We start from the raw sequence: 19599 nt of genomic DNA, 5'->3' as shown, positions 1-19599 counted from the left end.
TGTATGCAGTTTCTTTTCAATGTTTAACATGAATTTTAAGGTGAAAATAAAATATAGTTTCTTAATTTATTTTTGAAATTTTCTTTTTTTTTATATTAAACTTTAAACAACATATTTTTATTTTAAAAATTCTTATTAATTTTTTTTTTTTACGAAACTATATTTTAAAGAAGTTTTAAAGTGTGTCAAGCCCCCGTCCCCCAATATATACAACCCAGGGGACATAGGAGTACATGAGAGTAAATTCACAGCTACGAATATTATATTTGAAAGTAATAAAAATTAAGAATTTATCGACAATTTTTTAAAAATTTGAGTATTTTCAGAAGAGTGTGGGTAGTTGTATTGATGCATAAAGGTTTTTTAAAAACGGATCAGTCCGGGCATAATTCGGACCTTTTTTAATTATTTATTATTTTTTACCAAGACCTTAGAAGTAGTTTAGATAAGGAAATATTATCTTAAAAGTATGAGAATCGAAAAAAAAATCTTTTATATCATGTTCAAATGTTCTCAATATTAATAAAAAATTCTAACTAATGTTATTTACACTATTAAATTGATGAATCAACTAAATATACGTTGTTCTAAATTTAATTGTACAATATAATTTATATTAAAAATATTATTATATATATTTTTAATTTTATATGAAAAACGGATTTTTATCTAGACTTATTGAAAAATGCAGGGTTTTATCTGGGTCGTACGGGATTTTTATACAAGTTTTTATTCGAAATTTCAGTTTTCGGGCTGTGTCGTGCCGGATTTGCATGAAAAAATAGGCCCTTTAAAAGTCCTTGGTCTGGATTTATTTTTTCGGGTTTTCTCCGGATTGGATAAAATTTCGGATTTCACAGTTTTTGAACATATGTTAGCGGTTCATGCGTAATTTAACAATACTTTATTTCATTTTCAATATTTCTTACTATTTAATTACTGGTTAGAAATAAAAACTATCATGCCTAATCTAACAATACTCTATCTCATTTTCAATATTTCTGACTATTTTATTACTGGTAAGAAATAAAACTATCTTTCTATATACACTTGCATATCATCCACCATGCTATTCTGCTTTAGTGTTGACAGTGCATTCCCATTAATTTGTCGAATTCTTTCTCTTGAAAGCTTTAACACTCTTGCTATCTCCTCAAATGAACGAGGGGTTTCCCCGTTGAGTCCAACGTGTAGTCTTACTATGGTTGATTCTCTATCAGAAAGCTGATTCAGTATCTTCTCTAATTCTTGTTTTCGAACCTGTTTTGTCAGCATTGTTTCCGGTGTGAGTTCATCTGGACCTGGCATAATGTCCTGTTTAACGTAGTTTAGTAAAACACTTTAAACACAGATATTAAATTTTTAGGAACAGAGACGAAGAACCTTCATAATACTTGTGTCACTTAAATAACAAAGTAACAGTTAGTAGTTCAGAAGACAAACCTGTAAATTCATGCAACCTTGGCTAGTCAGTGCTCGATCAAGGGAAACTGGTTCTTTAATGCTTCGATAAATAAGTCTTACAGTTCTAACAGTTGTGCCAACAGACTTGGCAATTTCTTCAAAAGAGGGCGATCTCCGCAATCTTACTGCTAGACTATTGTTAGCCTCCACAATTTTTGGGATCAATTCGCATGCACTTCCCTGCACATGATAAGCTAACCATGCATTCAAATAATAGCTTTACCTTCCAACAGAAAGATTACAAGTAAATCTTCAAGTAGGCTAGTGGGTTTAGAAAGATCGTGTTTTTAGAGTGATTGCACTATTAATATTGCATGTGCACAAGGAAAATGCTAAAGGTGGATCTGATTAGCTACACTACAATGTAACTGATAATAATGGACTGCATTCACATAAATTTTACCAATAAAACATCCCAAATCTACAAGTTATCAACTCCACGTCATTTGGGATGACATTTTTGTACCCAAGTTGATACATGTGCCAACTGGTTTAACCAATTTTAATCAGGTCCATATGATAAGAAGAGTATATTTCACAAACGTTTCTCGGATGAGAGTAACAGTTGTCGTGCTCACGAGCAATGCACAAGCATTCACATCTGCCAACAATGTGCAGCAGTTGAAACACATTCAATCGATGCACAAAAGTTCACCGAGGGTCCAGAAAAGTTATAAAGTCACCCACAATTCTGTGACACGTGATTTGAATCGTTGTAGGGTTATTTTGGACGTCTCTTTTAAATTGTGGCATTTTAGGCAAAAGTCTTTGTGGTACTCCGGATTTTCGCCCGACTTCAAATCAAACTATATATTAGAGAGGAAATATGTGTATTAGGTCCTAACTCCTAAGTTACACAGGACTCGTGATCAAAAGTTATAATTTGATCAAGCAAAATTGATAAACTGGCAGTCCACATATATAGATGTCCGATAAACTGACAGATACAAATGATTGCAATAGCTAGAAGATATTGAACTCGTTAACGAGAATATTAGCATTGTAAAGAATATGTCAAGCTAGCAGTGCAAGGTCTTACCGGTAAACGAATAGTCCTTGACTTGCTTGCTACTGATTTTGCGATAGCTTGTCTAATCCACCAGTACACATAAGTTGAGAGCTTATATCCCCTCTCAGGATTGAACTTCTTCACCCCACGCAGCAGCCCAATGCTTCCTTCCTTTCATTTGTGAAAAAGGGTCATGCATCGGAATATATCCAGAAGACTGCAAGAGACTACAAATGAGAGTAAAGTAGATTGGAACCTGTACTAGGTCTTGCATGTTTAGTCCTCTGCCTTGATAATTAGAAGCAATGGAGACTACCAGTCTCTTGTAGCTTACTGTAATCCTCTCACGCGATTCTCTTCCTCCACACAGAATCTTATCTAGACTACTTTTTGATACTCCTACTATATCAGCCAACTGATTTAAGGTTGGATCATGCTTAGTCGTTTCTAAAATCTTTCTTCTCATTGCTTCTAGTTTTGCTTCTTCCTGATAATTTGCAGGATAATTTTATGTTATCTGAATAAATAAGTAAAAGTACATACTGCAGACTCTCAAAAAATCCTTTCTAAATTTACTGAACAACAATGAAACAGTTGCTTTCGTTCCCTTTCATGATGATCAGTGATCAAGTCATTGCCTTCTGGGCTTTAGCTTGAATGCATAGCAATATCCAGGTAATTACATGCAAAAGTAATTTTTACGAATAGCAGAAAATTGGGATATATAGCCACTTGTTTTCATGAGTTTGGATTTTTCTGGTAAAAGAGAACAAAAACGAATTCTACATCTATAGAAATGGGGTTCTAATATTTGAACACCGGCAACACTTGCAACACGTGTAATGTATACTCTGTTCCCTGTGCAAAATGAACCTGATCTAATGAATTCCTTAAAATGCAGCTACCGCCAATTTTACCAAAATGAACTAGGAAAAACGATCAAAAATTCAGTCAAGGATCGCAAAAAGCACATCAGAAATTTGTCCTACTGTTTTAGCACCCGCATTACACAAATAAAATGTAAAAACTGTGAAGAGCGCAACACTTCACGCAATGTTTTAGTCAGTGGTTATGTTTAATTAAGATGCGCAATTTCAGTTTGCATTTGATATTTACACTGTATGCAAGTGCTAAAATGGAGCCATTTTGTGGAAGTTGCTATTTTGGGCATTTAGCACTTTTTAAAATCTGTAGAGTATGTAGAGTAATCCTGATTGGGAACATATATTAAAATTTACCTAGCAAATGTCAACAAATGGATTTTTACAGTTAACAAAGTTGCAGGTCAAAATTTGCATTTCAGTAACACGAAATGAAATTTTTTAACACAATCTAAGATTCTTACGATGGGTATATGTCAGAGATAAGTGCAATGCAATGCAATGCAATGATCTCTCTCTCTCTCTCTCTCTCTCTCTCTCTCTCTCTCTCTCTCTCTCTCACACACACGCACATAAACACACCAATGAATAGCAATCATATGCACAAAGTAAAAGAATATGAACCTTGATCAGAAAAATATACTCTGCCTCTTCCTTAGAAGTCAGATAATGCTGCCCTGCCCTTTTAGTTTTACTCCTTGAAAATATGTGCTTTATCTCTCCACACCCCTCCTCAGCCTCACAACTCCTTCTCTTTCTCCTCTTCTTTCTTCTCACTCCTACCCCTTCTTTCCAATCTCTCTCTATCTCCTTCTCCCACAACTTCTTTTCCAGTAACTTAATATCAGGACTAGAACATGGCATGGTTTCGGATACTAAAACAACATTACTATCAGAAACATTGAAACATAGCTTTGAAGGAGATGAAGATGATAAAGAATGGGTTGTTTTGAGCGGAAATTTGGATTGTAAAGATGATAAGTATATGGCGTGGGAATGGCTTGAAGATGAACACATGTTTATGGCCATTACTTCTATTTAATCTTGGATGAACCCTGATTTTTATAGGAGACACTGTTTGTGAGATATTTTTTTTTTGGCTATCATAATATCAAGATCAAGGCAACGTTTTTTTTATTCTAAACAATTTTTCATGAGTTTTTTTCTGTTTCCTGTATGCACTAAAAATCAAATTTCATATATATATATATATTATTAAATTTTAACCATAAAATGACGGATGTTGTATCAAAACATCCACTTTTGAGGTTCAAATATTCATAAAATACGTATTTGAGAAATATATATTCACTTTTAAAAATTTTACAAATAATACATATTATAAAATTGAGTAATTATTTGTATATTATAATGGATTCGCATTCCTAGCAAGTGTATACATTCGAAATAAAAAGGGAGTATGTATGTTCAATATCAGTGAGTTCAATATCAGTGACGGACGAAGATAAAAATATTCAGAAAAAAAATTCAGGTGGATCCGAAATATTGTTTTAAAGAAAGAATCGCATTCCTAGCAAGTGTATACATTCAAAACAAAAATGGAGCACGTATGTCCAACACCAGGGGTAGATGGGTAAAAAAAATTTAGGGGGTCCGAAATACCTTTTTAAAGAGAGAAAATGTAGAAGAGTAACAAAAAATTTAGCAAAAAAATAAAACAAATAACAGCAGAATCTAATCTTAATTTCAAAATATTAGACCACTATTATCAGCCAACTAAGCTGCAGAGACATATGTATTATGAACAGTTTTCTAAAAATCCCCGATTTTTTAAAAAATCCCCCATTAATCTTTAAAAAATATTTGGCCGATCTATTTTTTGAAATCCGATTAATATTTATAAATTATTTTTGAATTATATATTTCATAATAAATAAGGTAAATATATTAAATATTATTAAAATATTTAAATATATACAATTTTTGTTCCGATTAATCTCCGATTTGCCGATTAATCCTTAATCGGTACCTAAACCAATTAATACCGATTATCGATTTTTATAAGTATGATTATGAATAGTTATTACTATTTATTAAAGGAACTCAGAGAGGTAAAAACAAAAAATAATAATAATAAATATTGTAGATGGGAATCGTACTCTCGCTTCTATCATAGAAAATCGGGAAAAAACCAGCTGATTATGGAAACAATGCATAATTTACTAATGCTACAACAATAATATTCATAAATTTAGGAGGGGCCGAAAATCCTCTTGGACCCAGCACCCGCCTCTGTCCAATACAGGTGTTCTGTTTAAATAGTAGAAAATCTGAATATATATGTTCATCATGCATGTATAGCGGGTATTTTAGGCACTATCCAGCGTCTTCAAATATTTTAAACAGTTAAAATTCAAAAATGAAGTATTTTTTTTATCATTATCTCTAACACAAATATTTATTTTACAAAATGATTTGAAAGAAAAAGAGCAATTTTATACATATATAAAAATCAACAAATATCTTATTTAAAGAAACATGTTATAAGTATTTATGAACTTAAATTATGAAAAAATAATTAAAAGAACTGAATCTGATCTCTTTTCCTTCTGAATTTTAAAAGAAAGAATGGTGAAAATATCTTATTTACAGGGATCAACTAACCTGCTCAATACGCATACGAAACATGTATATGCATATTTTTCAAAATCAATAAATGTATGTTCTACTTTTTAACTTAAAGAAATACGCATCTTTAGAATGCTTATTCACTTTAGGACAAAAATGACATATTCCGAAGATTTATGTTTTTTGTTAATTTTAAAAAATGAATGCACATTTTCAATACGCGTATCCCTGAATATTTTAGACATCACATTTCGTCTTTAAGTTTTTTATTTTTTGGGAAATCAATTTACAGCAGTTTTATGGATAAAAAATTAGGGTGTATTTAATACTAGGGTTCGTGAGCTAAAGACTCAATTTGACTGCTCTCGTGTTTCGTGACTCAATCTGCCTTCACAAGATGCATACGTACCTTACTGTATGCTAAGGATCAAGTCAGAAATATAGTTCTGGTCTATGGGGTGAGGCCCCTTATATAGACGTGGGAAGCCTTGAGTTAGATTATGGTTAGAAGACTTGGTGGACAAGTTTCAGACTTAGAATGTACTTTGAAGTCCTAGAAAGTAGGGATTTGCTTCCTTATGGAAATGTGTGGCTTGAGGACAACTCTTTTAAGAGTTTGAATCTGATTTGAGTTTGTTTTCTCAACTACAATTTAGGCTGATTTATGACCTACAAATTTAATAATAAATTCTCGATCTATGGGCCCTTAAAGCCTAATTAATGCTATATTAATTACCTGGCCTTAATAATTGGGTTTCTCCTTTGGAACAAATCAGGCCTAATTAATCCGCTATTTATTACGCAATTAGGTTTATTCTTATTCCCTATCGTTTCCCCCCCAACTTCTAGGAAAGCGTATAAGATTTCGTAGAAGTTAAGTTTCTATATGCCCTTGTAGGGTATTTTTTAGCGTAAAGTGTGGAGCGACCTACACATTTATAACGATTTTGCCTTTCTTGAGGCTTCTTATTGTTAGGGCGAAAACACGCGCTAATAATACACGCAAGTATACGCGTTCGCAAGTAATATAGAATACTTTCTAGTTCGTTCCCACAGAGACTCAGACTAATTATTGTTCAATTAAACTCACTCACCAGTGTATGATTACTTCTCAATGTTAAGACACTAACACTTAGAATTATTGACTAAATATTAACTACAATTAACTACTTAATTAATCACCTAATTAACACTTCGAATTAACAATATTAAAACACTCATGAGATCACAACTTCATTACTACTTCCTTCAATAGTTATTGTTATTACCCTTAACATGCAACAGTGATGATATTAATTGAATAACACGAAACTGATAAAAGCCAACTCTCATTGTACTAATACCATTCTACCAAACATCCACAATTAAGATAGAAGTTGAATATGCATCAATTATGTTGAGTCCTTATATGTCTACAGAAATTGACAACATAATGATTTAAGCGCAAGTTATTCCCTTTTGATTACACAGGGGGAATAAAACGGTTAGAGTTACCCACTAATCATGCACATCATACATGAACCTATGCTAGCATGGCAAGTTCTACATCTCAAGATCCACCGTCGCTTCACAAGAGATTAACACCCTATCTTATATGTTCGCGACGCACATAAGACGAATACGCACAACCAATACTAGATATCATACAATCATCACATACTAAGGTATTAAACAATTAACTAAAGAATTCCATAGCAAATCCGTTACGACCCCATGATCACGATTAGCCCATGATAGCACTTATCGTCATCATGGGTTCATATGAAAACATGATAAATAAACACAAGAAAATAATAACTAAACTAATTATATTAAACCAGAGTACGTCACAAGAGTAATTAGGTTCAAAAGCAAGAAAACTAGCATCCAACGTTACAACGAAATAAGAATCACAAGAAAATATGCTTCCTCTTCGTTGCGGTGTGCTAAAACGATCTTCTTCCTTATCTCCTTCGCTCCTTGCTTAATACAACGATCCAACCTTGTGAAAACGTCTCAAAATCTACTTATATAATAGTCCTATAAAACTCAGATTACATAGAAGTTGGAAGCCAAACAGAAGTAGAAGTCTAAAACAGATTATTATTTTTCCCGACCCTGCGCGGCCGCTCAGCATAGCTGAGCGGCCGCTCAGGACCCTACTGGAAAATTCCTGAGTTTGCTCCGTTTCTTCGCTGCAATCTGCCCCTTTCTTTCCTCTCACAATGCTTAACACATGCCAAGGCTTATTCTTGATGATTACTCCTCCGAAATGCAACTTATACCCTGAAATGCACAAACACTAGAAAAACGCATCAAATACACAAAATACTTGATTTCAAGACACCAATTTAAGCCATTTTAAGACGTTCTAAGTGGTATAAAATGCCACTTATCACACCCCCAAACTTAAATCGATGCTTGTCCTCAAGCGTCACAGACTCAAAAAAAAATAAAAACATGCATGAATGCAATCTATATGAAATGCAGCGATCCCCCTTACTACGACCAATCCAACCAACTTACAGCATCTCAATAAATGCAATTAGGCGACTAAAGATCAATCAAATTATGCAAACAAACATACAGCCAGAAACATGGTGTGTGCAGATGCTTACAGATATGCTTCGGAACTAGACCAATTATTATGACTCAACTATCATCAACGCAATCACATGATTATACAAAGAATAAAAATTCTAGGCACAAAGTGACTTATAACACTACAAGAATCATGGAGCTTATTACGGAATCATGCTTTTTATTCACAACAATAATGCTTATTTGACCGTGCAATGAGTGAGGTCCACAAAAGACTTATACAATGATATCCATGTAGCGAGCGTTAGGTTAGCGGATCCCAGACTCTAAAAGCCTTAGGTCACTAGGCACAAATTCCCCTAAGAACTTAATAACTCGAATACCAAAGAGTCCACTCGTGATCAATTATGCATAAACACATACTTCTTTTTTTTCTCTTTTTCTTTTTCTGTTGTTTTTTTTCTTTTTTTCTTTTTTCTTTTTTTTTCAAAATTTCTGAGCAAGTGCGTTTCGCTCCATCTTGCTCAACCCTAGACTACTCGCATAACATGCGAGCCGGCTACTAGCCAATTGACGCCTAGCCACAACTAGCAACAAATTTCATTTTTACTCCATTTTTTTCTTTTTCATGCCTTTATCACTAAGAACCTATTATCAAATTCTAAGCATAATAACTAGATTAACCTCGAAAACAATCAGATCATAACAACAATCTAGTCCTTAAGCATTCTCTAAGACTTAGTGAAAATACAAGTGCTTCTAGCATGCATATCAACTTACATGACTCAATCATCACTTTAATGCCATCACTACACTCATATCAACATCACAAATTAGTCGATAAATCATCGCAAAAGGGATCATGGCATATGCATGAGTTATACGATATGATAAACAAATAAAGCTATAAATAAATAAAAAAAACTATATGGCAAAAATTATGCAACTATATGAACTAAACTATCATGAATATGCAGCTATATGACACACACACAAAATATTCCTTAACTACCACCCCCAAACTTAAAATCTTCACTGTCCCCAGTGAAGGTAGTAGAAAGGAACACAGGGTATACCTACTCGGAGTCATCATCATCATCACCCTCAGTGGGTGGAGTATCAGACGGCGGGTATGCAGAGTCCTCACCAAAAACTGGCCACTGGATGTCAACTCCAAGGCCCCGAAAAGCAGTCCCTAACGCAAGGGTGAGTTCCTGAGCAAACCTGCTCTGCATCTCGTACATGGCATCCATCCGCCGTGACAGCCTCCTATACTGGGTATCTGCCATCCCAGCACCCACCTGAGCTCTCAAAGAACCAGCCTCATCACGCCTAGGCCTAGCCATAGTAGCACCTCGTGCTGGACGCCCTCCTGGAAGATGATAACCCAGCCCATGCTCCTCAGGCTCACCACCGGTCCACTCCTGCATCCCATTCAGAGTCCCAGAATCAATCGGAGCGGCCGGCAACTACAACTGCTCATGAGATGGCCAGTTCACTCCCACTGCTCGGCAAAGCTTCGTGACCGTGGATGCATAAGGGATGTTCATGTGCTTAGCTCCCCTCAAAAACTTCAGAATCCCTTGGTAGATGAACTCACCAAGGTCCACATAGTACTCCTCATTCAAAATTCCCCACAACAACTGTGCTCTCTCAACTGTGACCTCATGTGCATGCGAAGAAGGCAGAATATTAGCACAAATTAACGCATTCCATGCACGGGCATACCTGTTCATAGCGATCGCCGGGAAGTGACGATACTCATTAGTTCCTGTCCTGAAGGTCCAAACTGTGCCCGACCTACAAAGAGTAGCACAAATCAAATCCAAGTCGAAATCCTCAGCAGTCTTCTCATTCTAGTTCTCCTCCTCGGGCTTCATCTCTCGCTGCCCAATCACACAGTGAATCGCCGCTGGGTGATAATCAACCGTCAGCCCTCGGACCACAGAAAACCCATTCTTCTCGGCCTTCGCATTCGCATAGAACTCGCGAACCACGCTCATCGGCACTGCTTCAGGCGATTCACAGAAAGCTATCCACCCCTTCTCTGCAATCATAAGTAGCAACTCACCATCCCTCCCCGATGGTAAAAACCCCCTCTCCTTCGGAATCGGCTTCCCCAAAAGCCTAGTGTACTCCTCCTCCGCAGCTCTGTCATTCAACCCAGGCCTCGCAGCAGTACCCCTCGATGAATCAGCAGTAGGGACTCTGCTGCTGCTATCAATAGTCCTTGCTCTCTTGGGTGCCATTGAATCTGAATAAAAGTGCTTGAGAATAGTGTTTTTGTGTTTGGGAGAGAGTTTGAGTGTAGAAAGTGTGTGGGAGATGTATGGGATAGGTGTATGTATATATAGGGTATGGATTAGAGTAAAATAAGATTAGGAGTGGGTTTGAGGGATAAAATCATGGGGTAATGGGGAAAAGAAATCGTGGGTAATGGGGCTGTAAATTATTTTTTTTTTTGATTTTCTGATTTTTTTTGGATTTTTTCTGAACTAAAAAAATTTCTGGCAGCCGACCCCTGAGCGGTCGCTCAGCAGAGCTGAACGGGCGCTAAGGGGGTCTCTGGAAAAAAAAATTCCGAGCCCGGTTTTTCTGATTTTTTTATGGTTTTGGATAGGTTATTAACTTCTAAGGGTTCGTGTAGCAACAAATCATGGGTTGCCTCCCACGCAGCGCTTCTTTTTTGTCATTAGCTTGACGTTGCGTACCTTTCTCAAGTTGACAATAAAACGACACTAACCACTTCTCGGTTTGCCGTATCCCCATAGTAGTGCTTCAAACGCTGACCATTAACCTTGAATGCTTGGTCCAGATCGTTCTCAAAAATCTCCACCGCTCCATGTGAAAACACAGTTTTGACAATAAAAGGTCCAGACTACCTTGATTTCAACTTTCCAGGAAAAAGTCGGAGACGAGAGTTGAATAAAAGAATTTGTTGCCCCGGCACGAATAACTTAGGATGTAGCTTCCTATCGTGCCACCTCTTCACCTTTTCCTTGTACATTTTGTTATTCTCGTACGCTTGAAGTCGAAATTCATCAAGTTCATTAAGCTGAAGCATTCTCTTCTTACCAGCTGCATCTAAATCCAGATTCAACTTTTTCAACGCCCAATAAGCCTTATGCTCAAGCTCCGCAGGTCAATGACATCCCTTACCATACATCAGTTGAAACGGGGACATACCAAATGGAGTTTTGTATGCTGTTCTGTAAGCCCAAACAGCTTCATCGAGCTTTAAAGACCAATCCTTCCTTGACGGACAAACAACCTTCTCTAGGATGCACTTGATCTCTCTGTTAGACACTTCCGCTTGACCATTTATTTGCGGATGATAGGCAGTAGCAACTCGATGATTTACATTATAATGCTGCATTATAGAAGTGAACTTACGGTTGCAGAAATGCGACCCTTCATCACTTATGATTACCCGAGGCGTTCCAAACCTTGTGAAAATTTGCTTATAAAGAAAATTCAACACTTCCTTTCCATCATTTGTCGGTAGAGTTTTGACTTCTACCCATTTTGAGACATAATCGACTGCCAGCAAGATGTACTGATTATTGCAGGACGAGACAAAAGGCCCCATGAAATCGATTCCCCAAACATCAAAGACCTCGACTTTAAGCATCACATTTAACGGCATCTCATCCTTTCTCGTCAAATTTCCCACTCTTTGGAAACGATCACACCTTAAAACAAACTGATGAGCGTCGTTAAACAAAGTAGGCCAGAAAAAACCTGCTTGCAAAATACGAGCTGCCGTCTTCTCACCACCATAGTGTCCACCATAAACTGTGGAGTGGCAGTCTCGTAATATCCCCTCCGTCTCACAGAACGGGATACATCTCCTGATGATCTGGTCAGTTCCCTGTCTAAACAAATATGGTTCATCCCACATATACCACTTCACCTCATACATAAACTTTTTCTTTTGAGCTGAGGTCAAATTAGGAGGCATTATATTGCTGACAAGATAGTTTACAATATCGGCAAACCATGGCTCTTCCTCCTGAACTGCGAACAACTGCTCATCCGGAAAAGATTCGTTGATCAATGTCTTATCCTGTGAAGTAGACTCGGGATTCTCCAATCTAGAGAGATGGTTAACTACTTGATTCTCAGTACCTTTTCGATCCTTGATCTCTAACTCAAATTCCTGTAGTAAGAGCACCCAACGAATGAGTCTCGGCTTCGAATCCTTCTTGGAAACCAAATAGCGAATGGCCGCATGATCCATGAATACTGTCACTTTGTCCCAAGCAGATAAGATCGAAATTTCTCGAAACCAAAGACTATAGCCAAGAGCTCCTTCTCAGTAGTGGTGTAGTTCATTTGGGCCCCATTTAAGGTCTTACTAGCATAGTAGACCACATGAAAGAGATTATTCTTGCGCTGCCCAAGAACTGCACCTACCGCATAATCACTCGCATCACACATCATCTCAAAAGGCTCTGTCCAATCCGATGCTGTAATAACTGGTGCAGTGATTTAACTCTTCTTGATAGTCTCGAATGCCGTCAAACATTCATCATCAAATTTGAAAGGCACATCTTTCTCAAGTAAGTTGCACAACGGCTTAGATATCTTTGAAAAGTCCTTGATGAACCACCGATAAAAACCCGTATGACCAAGAAAACTACGGATTCCTTTCACAGAAATAGGTGCTGGAAGATTTTCAATGACTCCCACCTTGGCTTTATCCACCTCAAGACCCTTGCTAGAGACCTTATGCCCCAGAATAATGCCTTCACGCACCATAAAATGACATTTCTCCCAATTGAGCACCAAATTAGTTTCCACACACCTTTTGAGCACGGCACGAAGATTATTCAAACATTCATCATACGAATGTCCAAAGATGGAGAAGTCGTCCATGAACACCTCAACATTATTCCCAATCATGTCAGAGAATATAGCCATCATACATCTCTGAAAAGTGGCCGGTGCGCCACATAACCCAAACGAAACTCTGCGAAAAGCAAACGTGCCAAATGGACAAGTGAAGGTAGTCTTTTCCTGATCCTCTGGTGCAATACAAATATGATTATACCCTGAGTAGCCATCCAGAAGATAATAATACTCATGACCAGCCAACCTGTCAAGCATCTGATCAATAAATGGGAGAGGGAAGTGATCCTTCCTTGTGGCCTTGTTCATCTTTCGGTAATCCATGCATACTCTCCATCCTGTAACTGTTCGAGTGGGGATGAGCTCATTCTTCTCATTTGCTACCACAGTGATACCTCCTTTCTTAGGCACACATTATACGGGGCTCACCCAAGAACTGTTAGAAATAGGATAAATGATGCCTGCATCCAGCCATTTCAGAATTTCTTTCTTCACCACCTCCTTCATGATACGATTCAGTCTGCGCTGTTGCTCAACAGTTGGCTTACTACCCTCCTCTAGCAGAATTTTATGCATACAATATGAAGGGCTGATCCCCTTGATGTCTGCTATGGTCCATCCAATAGCTGATTTGAATTCTCTCAAAATCTTAAGAGCTTGTCTTCCTCACTACCTGAAAGGTCAGATGCAATAATAACAGGTAAAGTAGATGCCTCACCTAAAAAAGCATACCTCAAGTGTTCAGGTAATGGCTTGAGCTCCAAGGTAGGTGCTTCCTCAATTGATGGTTTGAGCTTTCCTTCAGCATTCTTGAGGTCAGAAGTACCAAGAGATTCAAACGGCATGTCCAACTTTCGCCTCCAGGGAGAAGCATTCAAAAATTGTAATTGCTCGTTGCCATCTTCATCATCACTGTCAAAATCCCCCACTAAGGCCTTTTCTAATGCATCAGACATTAGCATATGATCGAGTTCTGACATAACTGCAGAATCAATCACACCCACTTTTAAGCACTCCTCATCTTCTGTAGGGAATTTCATTGCTTTGAATACATTGAAGGTCACATCCTGATCCTGCACCCGCATAGTAAGTTCACATTTCTGCACATCTATCAAGGTACGGCCAGTAGCCAAGAAAGGTCTTCCCAAGATTATGGGAATCTTCTTATCTTCCTCGAAATCCAGAATAACAAAGTCTGCAGGAAAGAAGAGCTTATCCACCTTGACTAGCACATCCTCCACTATACCCCTTGGGTAAGTAATAGAACGATCAACCAATTATAGAGACATGAAGGTGGGTTTTGGATCAGGCAAATCCAACTTTTTAAAGATCAACAACGGCATCAGATTGATGCTTGCTCCCAAATCACAAAGGCACTTGTCAAACGACAACTTGCCAATGGTGCAAGGAATGGTGAAGCTACCTGGATCTTTAAGCTTTGGAGGTAACTTTTGTTGCAGAACAGCGCTGCATTCTTCCGTTAGAGCAACGGTCTCAAGGTCATCCAGTTTCACCTTCCTTGAAAGAATACTCTTCATAAACTTCGCATACCTAGGCATTTGCTCCAGAGCCTCAGTGAAAGGTATATTGATGTGAAGTTTCTTGAACACCTCCAGAAACTTACCGAACTGCTTATCCAGCTTTTGTTGTTGCAATCTCTTAGGGAAAGGTGGTGGAGGATAGAGCTGTTTCTCCCCTGTATTACCCTCAGGCAGAGTGTGTTCAACAGTAGTCTTCCTTGGTTCCGCCGCTTTCTCCTTTTGCTTAGCTTCTTCATCTCTAACTTCAGCTTCTCCTTCTTTTGCCTTTTCAGCATCAACAACTTTCCCAGACCTTAAGGTAATAGCCTTGACTTGCTCTTTAGCTTCCTTCCTGCCTAACACTTTCGTGTCACTGGGAAGTGTTCCAAGTTGACGATTGAGCACTGCATTGGCTATTTGACCGATTTGATTTTCCAAGGTCTTGATAGAAACCGCCTGACTCTTGCATAACAGCTTAAGTTCCTCAAAATCAGCACTAGTAGGTTCAGCTACACTTCCCTATTGAGGATATGATTACCTTTGAGCATATTGCCGCGGTTGCTGGAATCCAGGTGGATTGAACTGTTTACTCACACCTTGCTGATATGCTGGTTGAATAGCATTGTGATTATTACCCCAGCTGAAATTTGGATGATTTCTGTTGTTAGGATGATAAGTAGCTGGTACAGGCTGCTGTTGTCACTGATAATTATTCACATACTGAACAGATTCGTTGACGAGAGAACACTGATCCGTAGCATGCGACCCTGCACAAAGCTCACAGACCATAGCTATTTGATTAACTCCATATGTAGCTAGAGAATCGACCTTCATAGACAGCGCTTGGAGCTGCGCTGCAATAGCAGTGGCTGTATCGACTTCCAGAATACCTGCTACCTTCCCAGGCATCATCCTCTGAGTTGGGTTTTGATGCTCATTTGCGGCCATAGTCTCGATAAGATTATACACCTCAGTATAGCTTTTGGCCCACAAGGCGCCTTCAGCTGCTGCATCGAGCATGGGCCGAGATTGGGCCCCCAAACCATTATAGAAACCAGTGATCACCATCCAATCGGGCATTCCATGATGTGGACATTTTCTCAACATTTCCTTGTAGCATTCCTAAGCTTCGCACATAGATTCTGTAGGTTGCTGCGCAAACTGAGTAAGAGCACTCCTCATAGCAGCAGTCTTTTCCATCGGATAAAACTTCACCAGAAACTTTTGCGCAAGATCTTGCCAAGTAGTGTTGGACCCAGCTGGTTCAGAATGTAACCAGTCCTTAGCTTTGTCCCTCAGTGAGAATGGGAAAAGCCTCAGTTTGATAGCCTCATCAGTCACGCCATTATACTTGAAAGTACTGCAGATCTCGACAAAATTCCTTATGTGCATGTTGGGGTCTTCAGTGGCAGCACCTCCAAAAGAAACAAAATTCTACACCATCTGAATAGTGTCCGGCTTGATTTCAAAGGTGTTAGCTTGAATAGCCGGATGAAGAATGCTTGACTAAATGTCATCAATTTTAGGCCGAGAAAAGTCCATAAGAGCTGGATCGGCCTGAACAATACGATCACCCATGATTACTGGTTCTTTCTGCTCACTTCCTGAATCCGAATCTTCAAAATCTATCTTCTCCAGAATATCAAGAACTTCGTCTGTCTCCTCAGCTGTATCTAAAGTCCTCTTGCGAGTACGAGAACGAGTTTACATAAACGCTCACTAAAGTACCTGAAACACAACCAGAAATAATAACTAATACGTCTTAATCACTGAGTCCTAACGACCAATGATGGTAAATACATAAACTAAACAAATAGGCCGAGTTCCCGGCAGCGGCGCCAAAAACTTGTTAGGGCGAAAACACGCGCTAATAATACACGCAAGTATACACGTTCATAAGTTATATAGAATACTTTCTAGTTCGTTCCCACAGAGACTCAGACTAATTATTGTTCAATTAAACTCACTCACCAGTGTATGATTACTTCTCAATGTTAAGACACTAACACTTAAAATTATTGACTAAATATTAACTAGAATTAACTACTTAATTAATCACCTAATTAACACTTCGAATTAATAATATTAAAACACTCATGAGATCACAACTTCATTACTACTTCCTTCAATAGTTATTGTTATTACCCTTAGCATGCAACAGTGATGATATTAATCGAATAACACGAAACTGATAAAAGCCAACTCTCATTGTACTAATACCATTCTACCAAACATCCACAATTAAGATAGAAGTTGAATATGCATCAATTATGTTGAGTCCCTATATGTCTACAGAAATTGACAACATAATGATTTAAGCGCAAGTTATTCCCTTTTGATTACACAGGGCGAATAAAACGGTTAGAGTTACCCACTAATCATGCATATCATACATGAACCTATGCTAGCATGGCAAGTTCTAAATCTCAAGATACACCGTCGCTTCACAAGAGATTAACACCCTATCTTATATGTTCGTGACGCACATAAGACGAATACGCACAACCAATACTAGATATCATACCATCATCACATACTAAGGTATTAAACAATTAACTAAAGAATTCTATATCAAATCCATTACGACCCCATGATCACGATTAGCCCATGATAGCACTTATCGTCATCATGGGTTCATATGAAAACATGATAAATAAACACAAGAAAATAATAACTAAACTAATTATATTAAACCAGAGTACGTCACAAGAGTAATTAGGTTCAAAAGCAAGAAAACTAGCATCCAACGTTACAACGAAATAAGAATCACAAGAAAATATGCTTCCTCTTCGTTGCGGTGTGCTAAAACGGTCTTCTTCCTTATCTCCTTCGCTCCTTCGCTCCTTGCTTAATATAATGATCCAACCTTGTGAAAACGTCTCAAAATCTACTTATATAATAGTCCCATAAAACTCAGATTACATATAAGTTGGAAGCCAAACAGAAGTAGAAGTCTAAAACATATTATTATTTTTCCCGACCCTGCGCGGCCGCTCAGCATAGCTGAGCGGGCGCTCAGGACCCTACTGGAAAATTCCTGAGTTTGCTTCATTTCTTCGCTGCAATCTGCCCCTTTCTTTCCTCTCGCAATGCTTAACACATGCCAAGGCTTATTCTTGATGATTACTCCTCCGAAATGCAACTTATACCCTAAAATGCACAAACACTAGAAAAACACATCAAATACACAAAATACTTGATTTCAAGACACCAATTTAAGCCATTTTAAGACGTTCTAAGTGGTATAAAATGCCACTTATCACTTATGTTTTCCCAACTTGAATCACATTCTCTTCTAAGAATGTCAAGATTCTCGAAAGAGGATTTCTTGTCCATTTTAGCGGAACATATTTGAGCTTCGCAACCTATTCAGCTCCCTAGATATAATTATTTTCCTGGTTTATTACTGACCCAAGAAATATTTTTGCCATTTTTCCATTTTTTTTCTTAATTTTTCTTTTATTTTTCGACCAGGATCCACGATCTGGATTTCGACTAGGATCCTAGTCGAAATTTTGGCCAGCTTTTACATCCTAGTCGAAATTCTTCGACCGGGATTCACGACCTGGATGTCGACTAGGATCCTGGTCGAAAATTTGGCCAGCTTTGACATCCTAGTCGAAATTCTTCGACCATGATTCACAACTTGGTTTTCTACTAGGATCCTGGTCGAGCATATGGTCTACAAAGAGGTGTCTAGTCGAAGTAATATGACTAGGACGCACGACCTGGAATTCGACTAGGTTTTTCATCAAAATTATGGTCACTTGCAGGCCTCTAGTCGATTAATTTTGACTTCAAACCACAACCTGGAAATCGACTAGGTCTCTAGTCAAATTTATGGTCACTTATAAACCTCTAGTAGATTAATTTCGACTTCAAACCATGACTTAGAATTCAGCTAGGTTTCTAGTCAAAATATGGCCACTTGTTAGGATTTATTTTTATTGGGCTTTTCCCTATTTCAAATCCTAATTCTGGGCCTTTTTTAAATTCCAATTTGATTTGGGCAATGGGTCTTTTCCAAATCCAAATTTGATTTGGGCCTAAACTTTTTCCAAATCCAAATTTGATTTGGGACTGGGCCTTTACGTTGGGTATTTGTATTTATTTGGCTCAAAGAACCCTATGGAAGCTTCCATGACCTCTTTATGAATGTTCAAAAACTTGGGTCTATCATATATTGGCCATGGGACTATTGACTAAAATATGTTCGTCTTCTCTTCTCAGCCTATATAAAGGAGTGACCAAGATTTCAATCCTCACTTCACTTTCTCATTTTCTAAGTTTCCCAAGCTTTCTCACATCTCTATAGTTTTCAAGGCAATTTACGGAGATTCCCCACTTAGGGTTCCGTAGTATAACAATTTTCGGCATCTCTTCTTCATATTTTCAGGTATATTCATCATTTTCTACATAATATTCCAGTTTTTGCTTAATATCTGGGTTTGAGCTTTATAGCTTCTTCATAATTTTTGCATAATCCTGGGTTTGTTCATGAATTGCCTCCACAATTCTGGGTTTATTCATGAATTACTTCTATAATTCTGGGTTTATTCATGAATTATCTCCATAATTCTGGGTTTATTCATGAATTATCTCCATAATTCTGGGTTTATTCATGAATTATCTCCATAATTTTGGGTTTTATATGCATAATCGTTATTCTTTCCAAAACTTATGCTTATATTTTCCTAAATTTCTCGGATTTCTCGGATGGCCGATAAAAAAGCTCTTCGCCTAACAAAGATGAACATTGCCAAAA

At 37.7% G+C, this 19599-nt stretch overlaps 1 protein-coding gene and 1 non-coding gene across 3 annotated transcripts; one reads left to right on the top strand and one right to left on the bottom strand.

Moving 5' to 3' along the window:
• Positions 1–966: 966 nt before the first annotated feature.
• Positions 967–4417, bottom strand: LOC141687293 (RNA polymerase sigma factor sigD, chloroplastic). Of its 2 annotated transcripts, none has more exons than XM_074492510.1 (5): positions 3979–4414; positions 2730–2960; positions 2504–2644; positions 1444–1644; positions 967–1314 (listed from the first exon to the last, which is right to left on the bottom strand). In XM_074492510.1, the coding sequence occupies exons 1-5, from the start codon at positions 4381–4383 to the stop codon at positions 1033–1035; spliced, it is 1260 nt and encodes a 419-aa protein (XP_074348611.1). In that variant the 5' UTR covers positions 4384–4414; the 3' UTR covers positions 967–1032. The 2 variants fall into 2 exon arrangements, with proteins under 2 accessions (XP_074348611.1, XP_074348612.1); XM_074492511.1 differs by having other exon boundaries at positions 1167–1301; positions 3979–4417.
• Positions 4418–15912: 11495 nt separating this feature from the next.
• LOC141688049 (small nucleolar RNA R71) lies at positions 15913–16019 on the top strand. Its single transcript, XR_012561518.1, has one exon. It is a non-coding gene; the product is annotated as a small nucleolar RNA R71 (small nucleolar RNA).
• Positions 16020–19599: the final 3580 nt, after the last annotated feature.

The sequence above is a fragment of the Apium graveolens genome, chromosome 9 (genome assembly GCF_009905375.1).
Source record: "Apium graveolens cultivar Ventura chromosome 9, ASM990537v1, whole genome shotgun sequence".
In the NCBI taxonomy this organism is placed as follows: Eukaryota; Viridiplantae; Streptophyta; class Magnoliopsida; order Apiales; family Apiaceae; genus Apium; species Apium graveolens.
This window is presented reverse-complemented; position numbering and strand designations above follow the sequence as displayed.